The 17,743-nt window shown below is 48.8% G+C and overlaps 1 protein-coding gene across 1 annotated transcript in view; it reads left to right on the top strand.

Moving 5' to 3' along the window:
• Nucleotides 1-8,604, top strand: part of DHRSX (dehydrogenase/reductase X-linked) — a 275,434-nt gene extending 266,830 nt beyond the window's left edge. The window contains exon 7 of the mRNA XM_054471345.2: nt 8,135-8,604. Within this exon, the coding sequence (XP_054327320.1) occupies nt 8,135-8,323 (189 nt within the window). The 3' untranslated portion in view covers nt 8,324-8,604. The remainder of the gene's footprint in view (nt 1-8,134) is intronic.
• Nucleotides 8,605-17,743: the final 9,139 nt, after the last annotated feature.

Here is a 17,743-nt window from a genome sequence, read left to right as displayed (position 1 = left end):
CCTTTCTTCATTCCTTTCTCCTTATTCCTTTCTTCTTCCTCTTTTTCTTTCTCTTTCTCTTTCTCGTTCTCTTTCTTCCTTCCATTGATATTTTTTTCTTTCTCTGCCTTTCTCCTTCCCTTTCACTCAACCCTTCACTGACCTTTGAATACCCAAAACAAAGGTGCTTTGACCCAGGCCATAGCTGATGACACTGAGTTGTTCCCAGCAGGTGCAGGATTGTGTGCAGACACGTCCGTCCGCTCCCTCCCTGCCTGGTTTTCAGCACTGCCTGGCATGTACAGATGTGGGTGTAGGGCTGGCTGGGGTGCAGGTGCAGGGTGCTCCAGCTGTACCTTCTGGAGAGACATTTTCATGGAGTTAGGAGGAAAAGGGGCTGCCTCCGGAGGGAAAACTGAGGACTTCAGTGTCAGCAGGAGGAAGGCTGACTCGAACCCTTCTTATTCTGCAGCAGCTCTGAGGCAGGTCCCAGAGCTTCTCCTCTAACAAAAGCAACTCTGAGGACGATAGGAGATGCTTTGCTGTTTTCCCTACCTGTCACATTCTCTGTGCTGCCCTAACACGAGAAACCGTGGCCATGGTCTGGGTGTTTTTTTTTTTTGAGACGGAGTCTCACTCTGTCGCCCAGGCTGGAGTGCAGTGGCGCCATCTCAGCTCACTGCAAGCCCCGCCTCCTGGGTTCATGCCATTCTCCTGCCTCCCGAGTAGCTGGGACTACAGGCACTCGCCGCCACGCCTGGCTAATTTTTTATATTTTTTTAAGTAGAGACGGGGTTTCACCGTGTTAGCCAGGATGGTCTCGATCTCCTGACCTCGTGATCTGCCTGCCTCAGCCTCCCAAAGTGCTGGGATTACAGGCGTGAGCTACTGCGCCTGGCCATGGTCCGGGTGTTTTCTTTGGGGAAAAAGATCACAAAGGGCTGGGCCAGTCAAAGGTCTGCTTTGCAGAACGTGGCATTAGAGAGACAAACTCTGGCAGGAATCCTTGGTGTTCGTGAACAGTCCCATGAACACAGAGGGCTCTGTTTGCAGTGGAGCTGTGTGGCAGACTGAATGAGCCGGGTAACTAACAGGTGATTGAGATGACTTGGGAGGGGAACTCGAGTAATTGCTCATGCACCTGAAGTCTCTCCCCTCCCTGACTCTTGAGGTAGCAGGTAAGTGTGGGTATAATTGCCTGTTTCCTGGAAAAGAGGCTTTCTTGACATACGCACACAGCAGCCTGCACCGATCCCAGTCAGGACAGGAGAAGTCACCTGGGCTAGGTCTCCATCTGCCGGAGTTGCCAGCCTGAAGTCCCATAGACCAGGCAGCTTAGACAACAGACACTCGATTTTCCCACCGTCCTGGAGGCTGGAAGTCCGAGATCAAGGTGTGAGCTGAGCGGGCTCCTCCCGAGGCCTCTCTTCTTGGGTTGTAGATGCTGTCTTCTCACTGTGTCCTCACAGGGTTGACCTGTGTGTGTGTCTGTGTCCTCATCTCTTCTTATGAGCTGTCTCAGTCCATTTCAGGCTGCTATCACAGAATACCATAGACTGGGTGGCTTATAAACAACAGACATTGATTCTCCCACAGTCCTGGAGGCTGGATGTCTGAGATCAGGGTATGGGCAGGGCTGGTTCCTCCTGAGGCCTCTCTCCTGGGCTTGGAGACGCCGTCTTCTCCCTGTGTCCTCACGGTGTCGTCCCTCTGTGTGTGTCTGTGTCCTCATCTCCTCTTCTTATGAGATGTCTTAGTCCATCTCAGGCTGCTATCACAGAATACCACAGACTGGGTGGCTTATAAACAACAGACATTGATTTTCCCACAGTCCTGGAGGCTGGAAGTCTGACATCAAGGTGTGGGCAGGGCTGGTTCCTCCTGAGGTCTCTCTCCTGGGCTTGGAGATGCCGTCTTCTCCCTGTGTCCTCACAGGGTTGTCCCGGTGTGTGTCTGTGTCCTCATCTCCTCTTCTTATGACATGTCTTAGTCCAGTTTTGGCTGCTGTTACAGAATACCATAGACTGGGTGGCTTACAAACAGCATACATTGATTCTCCCGCAGTCCTGGAGGCTGGAGGTCTAAGATCCAGGTGTGGGCAGGCCTGGTTCCTCCTGAGGCCTCTCTCCTTGGTTTCGTATTTTGCAATATTATATCAGGATAAATATAATGTGTGCATGTGTATGAGTGTGTGCATGTGAATGTGTGTACACGTGGATGAGCGTGTGTGCATGTGAATGTGTGTAAATGTGAGCATGTATGAGTGTGTGCATGTGAATGTGTGAGCATGTGTGTACTTGTGAATGAGTGCATGCATGTGTATGAGTGTGCATGTGAATGTGTGTACATGTGAATGAGTGTGCATGTGAACGTATGTGTGCATGTGTGTGAGCTATGTGCATGTGAATGAGTGTGAGCCTGTGCATGTGAATGAGCATGTGAGCATGTATATGTGTGCATGTGAGTGTGCATGTGAATTAGTGTGTGCATGTGAATGTGAGCATGTGTGTGAGCTGTGTACATGTGAATTAGTGTGTGCTTGTGAATGAGTAAGCATGTGTGCATGTGAATGTGTGCATGTGAGTGTATGTAAGCATGTGTGCATGTGTGAGCTGTGTGCGAGTGTGAGCATGTGTGCATGTGAATGAGTCTGAGCGTGTGTGCATGAGTGAGCGTGAGCATGTCTGCATGTGAATGAGTGTGTTTGCATGTGAGCGTGAGCTCGCGTGCATGTGAATGAGTGAGCGTGTGTGCATGTGGTGTGAGCGTGTGCGTGTGAGCTCGTGTGCAGGTGAATGAGTATATGAGCGTGTGTGCACGTGAGCGAGCGTGAGCTCGTGTGTGCGCGAGCTCGTGTGCATGTGAATGAGTATGAGCGTGTGTGCATGTGAGCGTGGCACGAGCTCGTGTGCATGCGGATGAGTGAGCGTGTGTGCGAGTGAGCGTGAGCTCGTGTGCGCGGATGAGTGTATGAGTGTGTGTGCACGTGAGCGAGCGTGATCTCGTGTGCATGTGGATGAGTATGAGCATGTGTGCATGCGAGCGTGAGCTCGGGCGCACGTGGATGAGTGTATGAGCGTGTGTGCACACGAGCGTGAGCTCGTGGATGAGTGTATGAGCGTGTGTGCGAGTGAGCGTGAGCTCGTGCCCATGTGGATGAGTGTATGAGCGTGTGTGCACGCGAGTGAGGGTGAACTAGTGCCCACGCGAGCTCAGGCGCATGTGGATGAGTGTATGAGCGTCTCTTCACGTGAGCGTGGGCACATGTAGATGAGTGTATGAGCGTGTGTGCACGCGAGCAAGCGTGAGCTCGTGCCCGTGCGAGCTCGGTCGCATGTGGATGAGTGTATGAGCATGTTTGCACGCCAGCAAGCGTGAGCTCGTGCCCGTGCGAGCTCGGTCGCATGTGGATGAGTGTATGAGTATGTTTGCACGCCAGCGAGCGTGAGCTCGTGCCTGCGCGAGCTCGGGCGCGTGTGGATGAGCGTCTGTTCACGCAAACATGAGCTCAGGTGCATGTGGATGAGTGTATGAGCGTGTGTGCACGCGAGTGTGAGCGCATGTGGATGAGTGAGCGAGGGTGAGCTCGTGCCTGCGCAAACTCTGGCGCGTGTTCATGAGTGTATGAGCATGTTTGCACGTGAGTGAGGGTGAGCTCGTGCCCGTGCGACCTCGGGCGCATGTGGATGAGTGTATGAGTGTGTGTGCACGTGTGAGCTCGTGTGCATGTGAAAGTGTATGAGCGTGTGTGCATGTGAGTGAGCATGAGCTCGTCTGCGTGTGAGCTCGTGTGCATGTGAATGGGTGTATGAGCGTGTGTGCATGGGAGCGAGCGTGAGCTCGTGCATGCGTGAGCTCGGGCCCTTTTGGATGAGTGTATGAGCGTGTGTGCATGTGAGCGTGAGCTCGTGTGCATATGAGTGTATGAGCATGTGTGCATGGGAGCGAGCGTGAGCTCGTGTGCATGCGAATGAGTGTATGAGCGTGTGTGCACGGGAGTGAGCATGAGCGTGTGCCCACGCGAGCTCGTGTGCATGCGAATGAGTGTATGAGCGTGTGTGCATGGGAGTGAGCATGAGCGCATGCACGCGTGAGCTCGTGTGCATGTGAATGAGTGAGCATGTGTGTGCGGGAGCGAGCGTGAGCGCATGCCCACGCGAGCTCGTGTGCATGCGAATGTGTGTATGAGCGTGTGTGGGAGCGAGCGTGAGCGCGTGTGCGCACGAGCTCATGTGCATGCGAATGTGTATGAGCATGTGTGTGTTGGAGCAAACTCGTGTGCATGCTGAGTGTATGTGTGTGTGTGCATGTGAGCGTGAGCATGTGTGCATGTGAATGAATGTATGAGCGTGTGTGTATGAGTGAGCGTCAGCGTGTGTGTGCGAGTTTGTGTGCATGTGAGTGTAGGAGCATGTGTGCATCTGAGCGTGAGCGTGTGTGCATGTGAGTGAGCGTGAGGGTGTGTGCATGAGTGTATGAGCGTGTGTGCGCGAGTTTGCATGTGAATGAGTGTATGAGCGTGTGTGTGAGCGTGTGTGTGTACGTGAGTTTGTGTGCATGTGAATGAGCGTGTGTGCATGTGAATGATTATATGAGCGTGTGTGCATGTGAATGATTATATGAGTGTGTGTGCATGTGACTGAGTATGCATGAGCAAGTAGGTGTGCATGTGTGTGCACGTATGCATGAGTATGTGTCCGTGTGTATATGTTTGTGTGCATGTGAGTACATACGAATGTATGTGTGCATGTCAGCATGTACATATGAATACGTGTGTGCGTGTATTTTTCTTACAGAAAAAAAACATCCAATAGAACTTCATCACGTCATCCTCTCTGTGTCCCCAGAAATAGCTACATTTTCAGCACAATGCACTTGCTGTTTTCTAGAAATCGCAAGCTCATTTTCAACATAGCGCAGGTGGCATCTTGCCCCCTAAAATGGTAGTACTTGTACCCCAATTGAATATGCATAGCCGAAGAACTCTCACTCAGATAAGAGGATTTTTCAAAATATGGTGGAAACAGAAGCCCCCAGACACTGCCCACAGGGAAACCACAAAGAGGAAGCCTCCTTCCAGAGAGTGCTGAGTTTGTTCAACAATAGGGAGGATGCAGGAGAACCCAGGAGCGGTTAAGCTGCAGCTGCAGAACACAGGGGCCTCTCTGCCTGGAGGCATCATACTACATGGTCAAGACACAGGTCGGGTATTTGGGGCATGAGGCCCTGAATCCCCAGTGTCAGTGATGGCAGACTACAACACAAAACTTTTTCCAGGAGCTGATTTAAGGATTTGTTTGCAAAGAAGGTACAGCACTAAATATAACACAGTGTGGGTGAACGTCTCAGGCACCAGCATGAGGTGTAAATGCTCATTTCTGCGCACCAGGAGCCACGGTCTCTCCTGGGGACCCAGGGTGGCCCCCTTCCGGCCTCTCCGATCACTTTGTCCAGAGCAGCTGCGTGAGAAGGGGCACCATGTTGGATTCAGAGCTGCAGTGATTGGTGTCCCTGCCTATTATATGGAAGTGGGCTGGCCCCCAGAAAGACTCCGTATTTTCCAACTGCAAGATGATGGGGAAGGAAGAAGATTGCTGGCTTTGGGGGCAGATCCTGCCTGGAAATTGGGCAGAACACAGCTGCAAAAGAGAGAAGCATGAAACAGATCAATAAAACCTCTTTCTGCATTGAAGGCTGCCCCAGAGAAAGACCCTCAAACACCATGGGTGCCTTCAGTTTCCCCCTGCCTTCCCTCTCCCTTTCCTCCTGCTCTGTTCTGTCCTTCTTCCCTTCCTCTTTCCATCCCTTTCGCCTTTACTTTTGGTCTTTAGATGCCCAGGGCAAGACACGGGACACAGGGCTCCCCTGCAAGACCCAAGCCATGGTGCCTGCATCCACCCCTGAGATGTTTTCAGATACAGTCTCTGTATTAGTCTGTTCTCATGCTGCTAATAAAGACATGCCCAAGACTGGGCGATTTATAGAGGAAAGAGGCTTAATGGACTCACAGTTCCACATGGCTGGGGAGGCCTCACAATCATGGCGGAAGGTGGAGGAGCCTTACATGGCAGCAGGCAAGAGAGTGTGTGCAGGGGAGCGGCCCTTTATGAAACCATCAGATCTCATGGGACTTATTCATTATCATGAGAACAGCATGAGAAAGATCTCCCATGATTCAATTACCTCCCAGTGGCTCCCTCCCTTGACACATGAGAATTATGGGAGCTACAATTCAAGATGAAATTTAGGTGGGGACACAGCCAAACCATAGCAGCCTCCAAATCTCCCAGGACACTTTGGGTTTGCAAGATCTCCAGGCACCCCTAGGTGATTTCCAGACTTGGGAAGTTCTCTAGCTCCGTCCATTTCTTTTTAGGCAGCAGAAGAGCAGAGGCAAGTCAGTGGGAAACAATCTCAGGAGTCTGGCAGCTCTGTCCCTCCACTGGGGTCCAGCCTTCCTGTTCCCTTTGCTCGGCACCCAGAGGATGGGCTGGTAGGCACACTGGATTGTCTGCCATGCGTTTCCACGTCACACTGGCTGCTGAAGTCAAGACCAGGAGGCAATGAACTGACAGCAGGAGAATTTCTGAAGTGACTGGGTGTCACAGGCCACCCCACAGAGTCTGCCCTTTTCCTTTTGGGAGGGCGTGTGCCTGAACTCTCACCAGTGCTAGGTTTTGCCATGTGGCCCACGCTCATCTTGAACTCCTGGACTCAAGCAATCCTCCTGCCTTGGTCTCCCAAAGCACTGGGATTACAGGCATGAGCCACTGCAGTGCTAGGGGCACTGGTGAGAGGTGAAATCAGTTCGGGCAAATGGATCATTACTCCCAGAAAACTAGAGGGGACATAACAAAGGCAATATCTGGTCTTTATTCCTGGTTCTGTAACAAGAAGGAGCTTCTAAAACTCTTGCAATGTCACAAATGCTAGCAATGCCCTGGTTGTACAATGAGGTGACATTTGCTGTTTCCTAAATGGCTTCAAGATGGAGCTGGCCACCAGAAACACCAACCGTCTCATTAGGGGGTTGGAATTTCAGGCCAGCCTGACCTCTGGGAAGGAAAGAGGGACTGGAGGTTGAATCTGATTATGTGGCCGATGACTTAATCATACCTGTGTAATGAGACCCCAGTAAAAACTCTGGATGTCAAATGTCTTAGTCTGTTTGTGTTGCTATCACAAAACACCATAGCCTGGGCAACCTGTAAACAACAGACATTTGTTGCTCACAGTTCTTGAGGCTGGAAGTTCAAGATCAATGCATGGCAGATTCTGTGTCTGGCAGGGACCTGCTTTCTGGTTCGCAGACGGTGCCTCATTACTGTGTCCTCACATGGTGGATACGTTCACCAGATTCCCAGAAGCTTATTACAAGACACAACTTCTGAAACATCTTCATTGTGACAGAAGTTAAGAGGGACTGTGTTGGTTCCTGGATTATTGCATCCTAGCTCTGAAGGTTCTCAGGTCCCACAACTTCTAATTCCTCTGAGAATCCTGCATTTCTTCCATCCCACTGACCATGACCAAGGGCCAACTCCCACTGCAGAGAACCAGGGTGTGCTGTGTTTCAAGATTATCGCCTTCCACTCGGGTAAAATCCCCAGTCTTTGAAAAACCTTTTTCTGCATCTCAAGGTCCTTTTTGAACCGTCTGTTTCCATGAAGCATACAATCACAACTCATAAATGCCTCAATTCTCCGATGTAGCATGCCTTGCTGAATTGAAAACAAGAATCTTTTTGATGTCCTGGTGTTTCATCTAATTGCTAAATATTGTTTATCAAATACAGAAGCCAAGCACTCACTCATCTGCTTCTAGTCAATTAATAAGCATTTTGGTCCAATAAAGAGTGCGTGATTAAATATGTACATCAGGGATTTTAATATGCATCTGCCTAGTGAGATGGATTAACCCACCATTGAAATGCAACCCACTTGGGTGCGTTATTGTCAGTGCCTGTTGTAAAGAAACCCAACAGCAGAGAAGCCGTGGTTCAGATCGATCACCCAACCTCGCTTTCTGCATACATTTCTCAGTGCAGCTGATGAGTATATTCCACCTGTCCCTGCAGCATCCATGTGAGTCCTGAGAATCCTGTTTCCTGCTCAGAAATTTAACTCATCGTAGCCTTCTTTTCTTCTTCCACCAGACCCCTGATGAAGGAGCGTGGACTTCCATCTACGCAGTGGTCACCCCGGAGCTGGAAGGAATTGGTGGCCGTTACCTATACAACGAGAAAGAGACCAAGTCCCTCCACGTCACCTACAACCAGAAACTGCAGCAGCAGCTGTGGTCTAAGAGTTGTGAGATGACTGGGGTCCTTGATGTGACCCTGTGATATCCTGTCTCAGTTTAGCTGCTGCCCCAAGAAACACATTGCACCTGCCAATAGCTTGTGGGTCTGTGAAGACTGCGGTGTTTGAGTTTCTCACAGCCACCTGCCCAAAGGGCTCTGTCCACTAGTTTTGAGACAGCTGCCTCAACCTCTGCAGGACTTCAAGAAGCCAAAGAAACATTTTGGAGGATAATCACCCCAGGTGGTCCTCAGCCATAAACCTTGTGATTCCAAAGTGCCCGATTGTCACAGGTGCCATAAATAATTACATTTTCCAACATAAATGTGCCGTTTTCCTTGCCGCGTTAAGTACAACTGAGTGCAAAAGTTCCAAGAGAGATGACCTCTTTTCAGGGGCTGCAATATCCTCTCTGAGACCTGGTGGTGGTTGAGGTCTCCTGTTTGATTTTGTTCCTGCACTCATTTTTCAGAGACCTAGCTGTGATTCACAGGTGTCAGACATGGGGAGGTGTGAGCCTTGCTTGCCACAGCCTGTAGGATGAGTTTTGACGTGGCCAGCAGCACCATCTGGTCAACCTCATTCCAGAATGGCACAGTCACAAGTGAAGCATGCCACTGTCAAATCCGAGAATGTAAATCACTGAACTGCTATGGATCAAATGGTAGCCCTCAAAATATATGTTCATGCCCTAACCCTCAGAACCTATAAATATTACTTTATTTGGAATAGAATCTTTGCAGATAGAATTAAGAATTTTGAGATGGGTCATTATGGATCATCCCAGTGAACCCAATGCCATCACGAGGGTTCTTATCAGAGACAGGTAGAGGGAGATTTGAGTACAGAAGACAAGATGTTCATGTGATGGTGCAGGCAGAGACTGGAGTGATGCGGCCACAAGCCAAGCAATGCCTGGAGCCACCAGGAGCTGGGACAGGCAGGAAGGATTCTCCCTTACACCCCTCAGAGCAATCTCGGCCCTTCTGACATCTTGACTTTAGACTTCTGGTCCCCAGAACGGAGAGAGATATAAATCTTTCTTGTTTCAAGGCTCCAACAAATTGGTAGTCACCTGTTACACCAACCACAGGAAATGTATACAGCTTCTGATACTTCTGAAAGCCTCACACAGCCAAAGGGTACATCCTTGGTACAGAGGCTCACTCTTACTCACCAGCTAGGCAAGGAAGGCTCAATCTTGTGTCTGGTGTTAGAGAGATAGGTGTTGGGTTTTCAAATTTCAACATGGAGAAATGAGTCATTTGCAATGCTTTTGAGGAAGTACTGCGTATACCCTACGAGCCTGCACTCCTTATGTGTGAGACTGATGACCATTGGTTGGCTTATTATCCATTCCCCTAAGTGAAAAAATTCCACTGACTATTCAAATCCAACATTAGCTCCGGGCATGCTTGTACCTTAGAATCATAACCAGCTGCAATTCCAGGATGGAGTTCAAACTAATTGCGGGGGCACGTGCTTCTTACATGACTGCTAGATTGTTCCCAGATGGGTAAGGTTGCCCTGATAAGCAACTTAAATGAAAATAATAAACGTATTGTTTGGCCTCTTTAAAAAACATCAGTCATCCACCGGGAATGGGTTTGTCACCACAGATGGTGATTTTCCTTGGTAGATAACCAGGATGCCTGGATTTCTGTTGTTCCTTTACAGAAAACCAGGAATTCTATGTCATGGACCCACTAGACAGGGGACCTTCCTTGGTACAGAAGGACAAGAAATGTGGATTTGTTCCCTGGGATATTCACATTAGATGCTCACTACATCATCAGTGTAAGGTCAGCCGAGAGAAAGGATGAGGAGACCTAAAATCAGGCAAGCAAGCTTTACTGACCTGCTTGGCTGCTCCACCACAGTTCGAGGAGGCAGCCCCACTTACAGACTATAGCAGGGTTTTATAGGGCCAGAACCAGGTCGGGGTGGGGGAGCTGAGTCAAGGGTGCAGGAGGACTGGGTTGGGGTGGGGGAGCTGAGTAGGGGGTGCAGGTGTCTTGACCGCATCCTGGAGATGTTTTTTGCCAGGTTTGTTATGCGAGGTTCACAGACATGCTAGCCATATCCTGTAACTGTCTGTACAGACAGTTACTGGAGGGGGTCAGTGAAGGGGGGCGTTTGTCTTTAGCCCTGGGGGAGCTGTGCGGAGAGTGCAACGGACTGTATTGTAAGGCCTGTGGAAAGGGAAGGGAATGGTCTGGTCGGGGTAACCCTAACAATCGGTATGCTTCTGTTTCGGGCAGAGCTCAGACCTCAGACCTCAACACACAGGACTCTCAATGCAGAGAGAATGAGCTCAAGCCCCTTCTGCAGAAAGATGCAGTCTCTGTGCAGAATGTCTGCTTAGATCTTAGGACCCTTCATAGGAAAACCATGAATGATACAACCAGGCTAACAGGCCAGGAAACAGCTTCCAGGAAGGAGAGCCTGCCAGAGGTTACAAGGACAGTGAAACTTGCAGGATACACGCGTGATATTGACCTCCCTAGTGTTGCTGGACTCATGGTGCTGCAGGGAGACGTGAAGCCCAATGGTGAGAACCTGCAACAAGATTTATGGTGTGGGGGTCTGTCCCGCAGACCCTGACCAAGTGACGGATGAATAAAGTACACTGACACACAGCTATTCTGCTTTGCCCGTTTGGCTGAGTGTCCTAGCCACTTAGTAGCAGCCGTGGCTTCCATCAGTCAGCAAGACTTGCATTTATTCAGTAAAGACTAATTGACAAAGGTCGTGAGTCAACACCACTAGAGGGAAATTGACATTGTGGACTTCCCTAAGTAGAAAGCAATTAAGCACCTGCAATAGATCAAAGGTTAGTTTTAGGACCACATGAGTAAACAAGTTAGTTAGATAAACTCCCCACATTCCTTTGCTTCTACTCTAATTTATTTAACTAAAGGGAAGGGGACTAGGCTGCCTTCAGCCAGGTTTATTACTGAAGTTATGCAAACTCTCAGGCCTTCCCAGAGGGTTTGTGGCTATTATAACTAAAATTTTCCCCACCAGCCTGACTAAACCCCCACATCTGGATCTGTAGAGGCCCCAACATCACGTCTGCCAAGCTTCCCATGGGGCTTAGGTCTCTGTGTGAAGATGATGTAGATGGTCCCATGAGATGGCTGTGTGTTCAAACAGCCCATTGCAGGTTATGACATTGATCAGTTTTCCAGGCCTGCTGTAACAAGTGACCACAACTAGGGGCCTCAAGACAAAAGGAATTATTTCTCCTCTCCCAGCTCTGGAGACCAGAAGATTGAAATCAAGGTGTCTCAGGGCTCTGCTCCATCCGGAGGCTCTAGGGAAGGATCCGTTTCTGCCTCTCTTAGTTCCTGGGGGCTCCAGGCATCCCTTTGGCTTGTAGTTGCATCACTCCGGTGTCACATGCCTGTAATCCCAGCTACTTGGGAGGCTGAGACAGGAGAATTGCTTGAATCCAGGAGGTGGAGGTTGCGGTGAGCTGAGATCACGCCATTGCAATCCAGCCTGGGCAACAAGAGTGAAACTCTGTCTCAAAAAAAAAAAATTCTTATTTCCAAATAAAGTCTCATTCCCAGGCTCTGGGTATTATGATACAGACAGATCTTTCTGGGATACCACAGTTCAGTCCACTACAATTGTGTCCAGTTCCATCAAGAGGCTCTAAGAGAGGATCCTTCCTGCCCCCCCATCTCCTGGGGGCTCCAGACATTACTTGGGCTTGTGGCCACATCACTCCAGTCTCTGCCTCTGTCTCCACATGGCCTTCTCCTCTGTGTCTGTGTGTCTTCTTCTGTCTCTTAGAAGGACACCTGTCATTGGAATTAGGGCCCACCCTACTCCAGAATGATCTCATCTCAAGATTTTTAACTCATTGCATCTTCAAAGATCCTTATTTCCAGCCAGGCACAGTGGCTCACACCTGTAATCTCAGCACTTTGGGAGGGCGAGGTGGGCAAATCACCTGAGGTCAGGAGTTCGACACCAGCCTGACCAACATGGAGAAACCCCATCTCTACCCCATCATTACAAAATTTTGTAACCTCATCATTACAGAATTTTGTAATTTTGTAAAAATATAAAATTAGCTGGACATGGTCTCACATGCCTGTAATCATGGCTACTTGGGAGGCTGAGACAGGAGAATTGCTTGAACTCAGGAAGTGGAGGTTGCGGTGAGACGAGATCATGCCATTGCAGTCCAGCCTGGGCAACAAGAGTGAAACTCCATCTCAAAAAAAAAAAAAGAAAAAAAAAATCCTTATTTCCAAATGAAGTCTCATTCCCAGGCTCTGGGTATTATGATATAGAGAGATCTTTTTGGGAGACCACAGTTCAGTCCACTACAATTGTGTCCAGTTCCATCCAGAGGCTCTAGGAGAGGATCCTTCCTGCCTCTCTCAGCTTCTGGGGGCTCCAGGCATCCCTGGGCTTTGTGGCCACATCACTGCAGTCTCTGCCTCTGTCTCCACGTGGCCTTCTCCTCTGTGTCTGTGTGTCGTCTTCTGTCTCTTAGGACACCTGTCATTGGATTTAGGGCCCACCCTACTCCAGAATGATCTCATCTCAAGATCTTTAACTCATTGCAATTTCAAAGATCCTTATTTCCAAATAAGATCTCATTCCCAGGCTCTGGGTGTTAGGATATAGACAGATCTTTTTGGGAGACCACAGTTCAGTCCACTACAATTGTGTCCAGTTCCATCAAGAGGCTCTAAGAGAGGATCCTTCCTGCCCCTCCCATCTCCTGGGGACTCCAGACATTACTTGGGCTTGTGGCCACATCACTCCAGTCTCTGCCTCTGTCTCCACATGGCCTTCTCCTCTGTGTCTGTGTGTCTTCTGTCTCTTAGAAGGACACTTCTCGGCTGGGCACGGTGGCTCACACCTGTAATCCCAGCACTTTGGGAGGCTGAGGCGGGCGGATCATGAGGTCAGGAGATCGAGGCCATCCTGGCTAACATGGTGAAACCCTGTCTCTACTGAAAATACAAAAAATTAGCCAGGCGTGGTGGTGGGCACCTGTAGTCCCAGCTACTCAGGAGGCTGAGAATGGTGTGAACCCGGGAGGCGGAGCTTGCAGTGAGCCGAGATAGCACCATTGCAGTCCGGCCTGGGCGAGTGAGACTCCATCTCAAAAAAAAAAAAAAAAAAAAAAAAGAAGGACATCTGTCATTGGATTTAGGGCACACCCTACTCCAGGATGATCTCATCTCAAAATCTTTAACTCATTGCATCTTCAAAGATCCGTATTTCCAAATAAGGTCTCATTCCCAGGCTCTGGATATTAGGATATAGACAGATCTTTTTGGGAGACCACAGTTCAGTCCACTACAATTGTGTCCAGTTCCCTCCAGAGGCTCTAGGAGAGGATCTTTTCTGCCTCTCCCAGCTCCTGGGGGTTCCAGGCATCCCTGGGCTTTTGGCCGCATCACTGCAGTCTCTGCCTCCATCTCCACGTGGCCTTCTCCCTGTATCTGTGTCTCTTCTTGTTTCTAATAAGGACGCTTGATATTGGATTTATGGCCCACCTTGATATTGGATTTATGGCCCACCTGGATAATCCAGATGATCTCATTTCAAGATCCTTTACTCAATGACACCTGCCAAGACCCTTTCTGTGAATAAGATCCCATTCACGGATACCAGGGATTAGGCCTTGCTCATATCTTTTTGGGAGACACTATTCAATCTACTATTGGCCACAGGAACCAGATGCCATGAGAGTGTGGAAAATATTATTTCCATTTCTAGAGACCTGGAAAGCCACGGAGGTGGATAGCTTCTGTTATCTATACCCCAAGTTTCATGAGTCTGCACCCTGTGTAACACACAGGGTCCCCGCGCACGGAAGGGCGCCATATTGGTTTAACTGTCTGCTGCCCCCACCTGGAAATTGTTAATTAGGTTTGAATAAGGAGTACATCTTCTCATTTTGCACTGAGCTTGCAATTGGTGTAGCCATCTCTGCTCATGCCTCTTGCCTCTTCAAGGACACGCAGCAGGTCTGAAACTGGACATCCCCATTCTCCAGTGAGCCTTGTGTAGAACCATTGGTGAGCTCAGGCCTCTCACTATCTGTGACAGTCTCCCCAAATATCCAGGAAAGCTAGTGGGCTTTTGATGCTCACTGGGCCAACCTCTGAAAATGACTGACGGTCAGCCCTGTCCCCAAGAAAGTTCTGCAGTTAATTCTTCTAGTCATCAGCATTTGTTTTGAATTCCCCAAGTTTTTTTTGCTTTCTTTTCCTTACTTTCTATTTTTCTTTCTCCTTTCTTTTCTTTTTCTTTTGCTTTCTTCCTTTCTTTCTCTCCTTCCTTCTTCTCTTTCTTTTCCTTCCTCATTTTTTCTTCTCTTTCTCTCTTTTTCTCCCTTTCTTTCTCTCTTTCTCTCCTTCCTTCCTCCTTCCCTTCCTTCCTCCTTCTCTTCCTTCCTTCTTTCCTTCCCTTCCTTCTTTTCTTCCTTCTTTCCTTCCTTCCTTTATCTCCCTCCCTCCCTTCCTTCCTTCATCTCTCCCTCCCTCCCTTCCTTATTTCCTTCCGTTATCCCTCCCTCCCTTCCTTATTTCCTTCCATTATCCCTCCCTCCCTCTCTTCCTTCCTCCCTCCCTCCCTCCCTTTCTCTCTCTCTTTCCTTCCTTTTTCTCTTTCTTTCTTTCATTTCTCTCTTTCTCTCCTCTCTTTCTTCTTTCTCTGTTTCTTTCTTTCCTTTTTTTCTTTCTTTCTTTCTTCCTTTTTTTTTTCTTTCAACAGGGTCTCACTCTGTTACCCATGCTGGAGTGCAGTGGTGCAATCTCCGCTCACTGCAGCCTCGACCGTCTAGGCTCAAGCAGCTCTCCTGCCTCAGCCTCTCAAGTAGCTGGGACCAGAGGCATGCACCACCACGTCTGACTATCTGTATTTTTTTATAGAGACACGGTTTTGCCATGTTGCCCAGGCTGGTCTTGAACTCCTGAGCTCAAAGGGATCCACCTGCCTTGGCCTCCCAAAGTGCTGGGATGACAGGTATGAGCCATTGCACCCGGCCCCAGGTCAGGTTTTTTTGTTGTTCAGCCAAGTTTGAGATTCCCTGAGCCAGGCAAATGTCAACTGCAGTTTCCAGACCTCGGCATCAACACCTCTGGCATCTTTCATGCACGATCATTTCAAACACCTTGTACTGCCCAGAGGTTCTGCTAAGCCGTGGAGCCCAGACAGATGTGTTTCTGAACGGGAATGACTTCCTCCATTAAACCAGGATCCTGGCATGCGTTCCTCTGAAAAGTGTTTCCAAACAGCCAGGACTATGCACCAAATCTTCAGTTCTAAAAATATCTCCACCTCTGTACAGTTGCACATCATCCAAGAGCCTTTTGCAGCTTGAAGCTCTTGCAAGAAGTGCCAGCTGCTCTTTTTTTTTTTTAATTTTTAATTTTATTTATATTTTTAGAGGATTCTCACTGTTTCGCCCAGGCTGGAGTGCAGTGGCACGATCTCGGCTCACTGCAACCTTTGCCTCCCAGGTTCAAGTGATTCTGTTGCCTCAGCCTCCCAAGTAGCTGGGATTACAGGCGCCCACCCCCACACCCAGCTAGTTTTTTTTTTTTTTTTTTTTTTTTTTTTTTGTATTTTTAGTAGAGACGGAGTTTCGCCTTGTTGGCCAGGCTGGTCTCGAACTCCTGGCCTCAAGTGATCACCCCGTCTCTGCCTCTCAAAGTGCTGGGATTACAGGAGTGAGCCACCACGCCCGGCCGCAGCTGCTCTTAATCATCCTCATAAAGGTAGTTCCAAGTACAGGCTCTGCATGGGGTGATAGGATGTCTCCTATCTCCTAAAGCTGACAATTTATATCGCTGACTGAACAAGCACTCTGGAAAATGACAGATACCGCATTCCCCAGGCTGAGCAGATGAGCTCTGAGAGCAATTTCAATCTTGTACAACTCCAGCCTCAGACTATTCCTCTGTGTTTCATGGTAACCCTTATGTGACCGTTCCTCTGAGGGAAACCAAGAGCGTGATTCTGGAGAAGTTCGCCTGTGTTCCTTGACATCTGATTGTGCAATTTCCTGGAGCCTGGAGACTTCCCAGCAGGCAGAGAAACTGCGTGGATTGCTGGGTGAGTAGAGCTGAATCCAAGGTGTGGCCAGAGCTCTTGGGATCCTGGGTTTGAGCTTGAAGCTGATGTCATGTGTGCCATTAGGGCTCTGTATGAACCAGAAGGAATGAGTTTCTTTTCTTTGGCAAACCTTGATTCAATAGTTGGACCTAGGGTGCATGGATTTCTCAGTGAAGGTACTCTTTTATGCCCTTTCAGTAGCATGAATAGGTTTTATTCAGGTCCAGCAATGGATGGGACCATCTCATTCATCCATTCATTCATCCATCCATCCATCCATCCATCCATCCATCCATCCATGTAGTCATGTTTTCAGTAAATAAGTGTTAAGTGTTATACCCAAATACTGGGACTCAAAATCGGTAGAACAGGGCTTGTGTCCTAAAGGAGCTGGAGGCTGTAGTCAACAGAGGAAGTCCCCAAAGATAGCAGGTCCTAACAGCCTGGAAACTGGCAGTATTGTCTCATGTAGTCACAGGGACTTTTAGCAGGAATGTGTGCAGTCAACAAAGGCTGGTGTGGGACTTTTAGCAGGAACATGTGCAGTCAGCAAAGGCTGGTGGGGGACATTTAGCAGGAACTTGTGCAGTCAACAAAGGCTGGTGTGTGGGGAACACATCACAGTCTAGATGTGTGTCTGGACGCCACCTTGATTTTGAGAGTGTCTTTGTCATGAACATGTGGTATCTCTCATCTTGGCTGTTAGGAGAAACTGTCATAGAAGGGACACCCCACATTTTCAAAGGCAGGACAGGTTGGGGGGCTGGACCGCAGACGTCAGAACTGATCCCCAGATCACAGAAGGTGCATCAGACCCATTTCTCCGTTTGGGCTGGAACTGGGGAGGTAGCAAGTCTTGCATCAGATGCCGTAGTTAAGCCATTGCGTCTCTATCTTTCCAACTCCTCATCTATGCACGACCAGGCTAACAGCCGTCCCGTCTGCACCCAGTTTTGCTGAGAGCAAAGCAAGACTGATGCATTCTGTCAGAGCAATGCTCAGAACTAAATAAATGCCAGCCATGGTTTGGTGGTGGTGCTCTGGTGTCATTTGTCATTAAAGCAGAAAACTCAGTTGAGGTTGTATTTTCTGCTGTTTGGGCGCCATTAATCCAGGCATTGGGGAGAATATCTGTACATAGAAAAAAGCTTTGGAATTCTGGCCTCTGAAGCTGTCTTTGTGAAGCACCGTCTCGGATTCAGGAATAGACATTTTACTAATCATTGTGTTTATCGCTTACTTATCATTTTTAGTTATTGCTGTTTTATCCTCTTATAATTCTTTGCCTTCATTCTGGAATATGTTGTCTATTTTCTTGCCTTGACACGTGCCATCCTTTTTTGTTTGTTTGTTTTCTTCCTTCTAATCAT

The sequence above is a fragment of the Pongo pygmaeus genome, chromosome X (assembly GCF_028885625.2).
Source record: "Pongo pygmaeus isolate AG05252 chromosome X, NHGRI_mPonPyg2-v2.0_pri, whole genome shotgun sequence".
NCBI lineage: Eukaryota > Metazoa > Chordata > Mammalia > Primates > Hominidae > Pongo > Pongo pygmaeus.
Note: the sequence above shows the minus strand (reverse complement) of the source record. Positions and strands in the feature narration are given on the sequence as shown.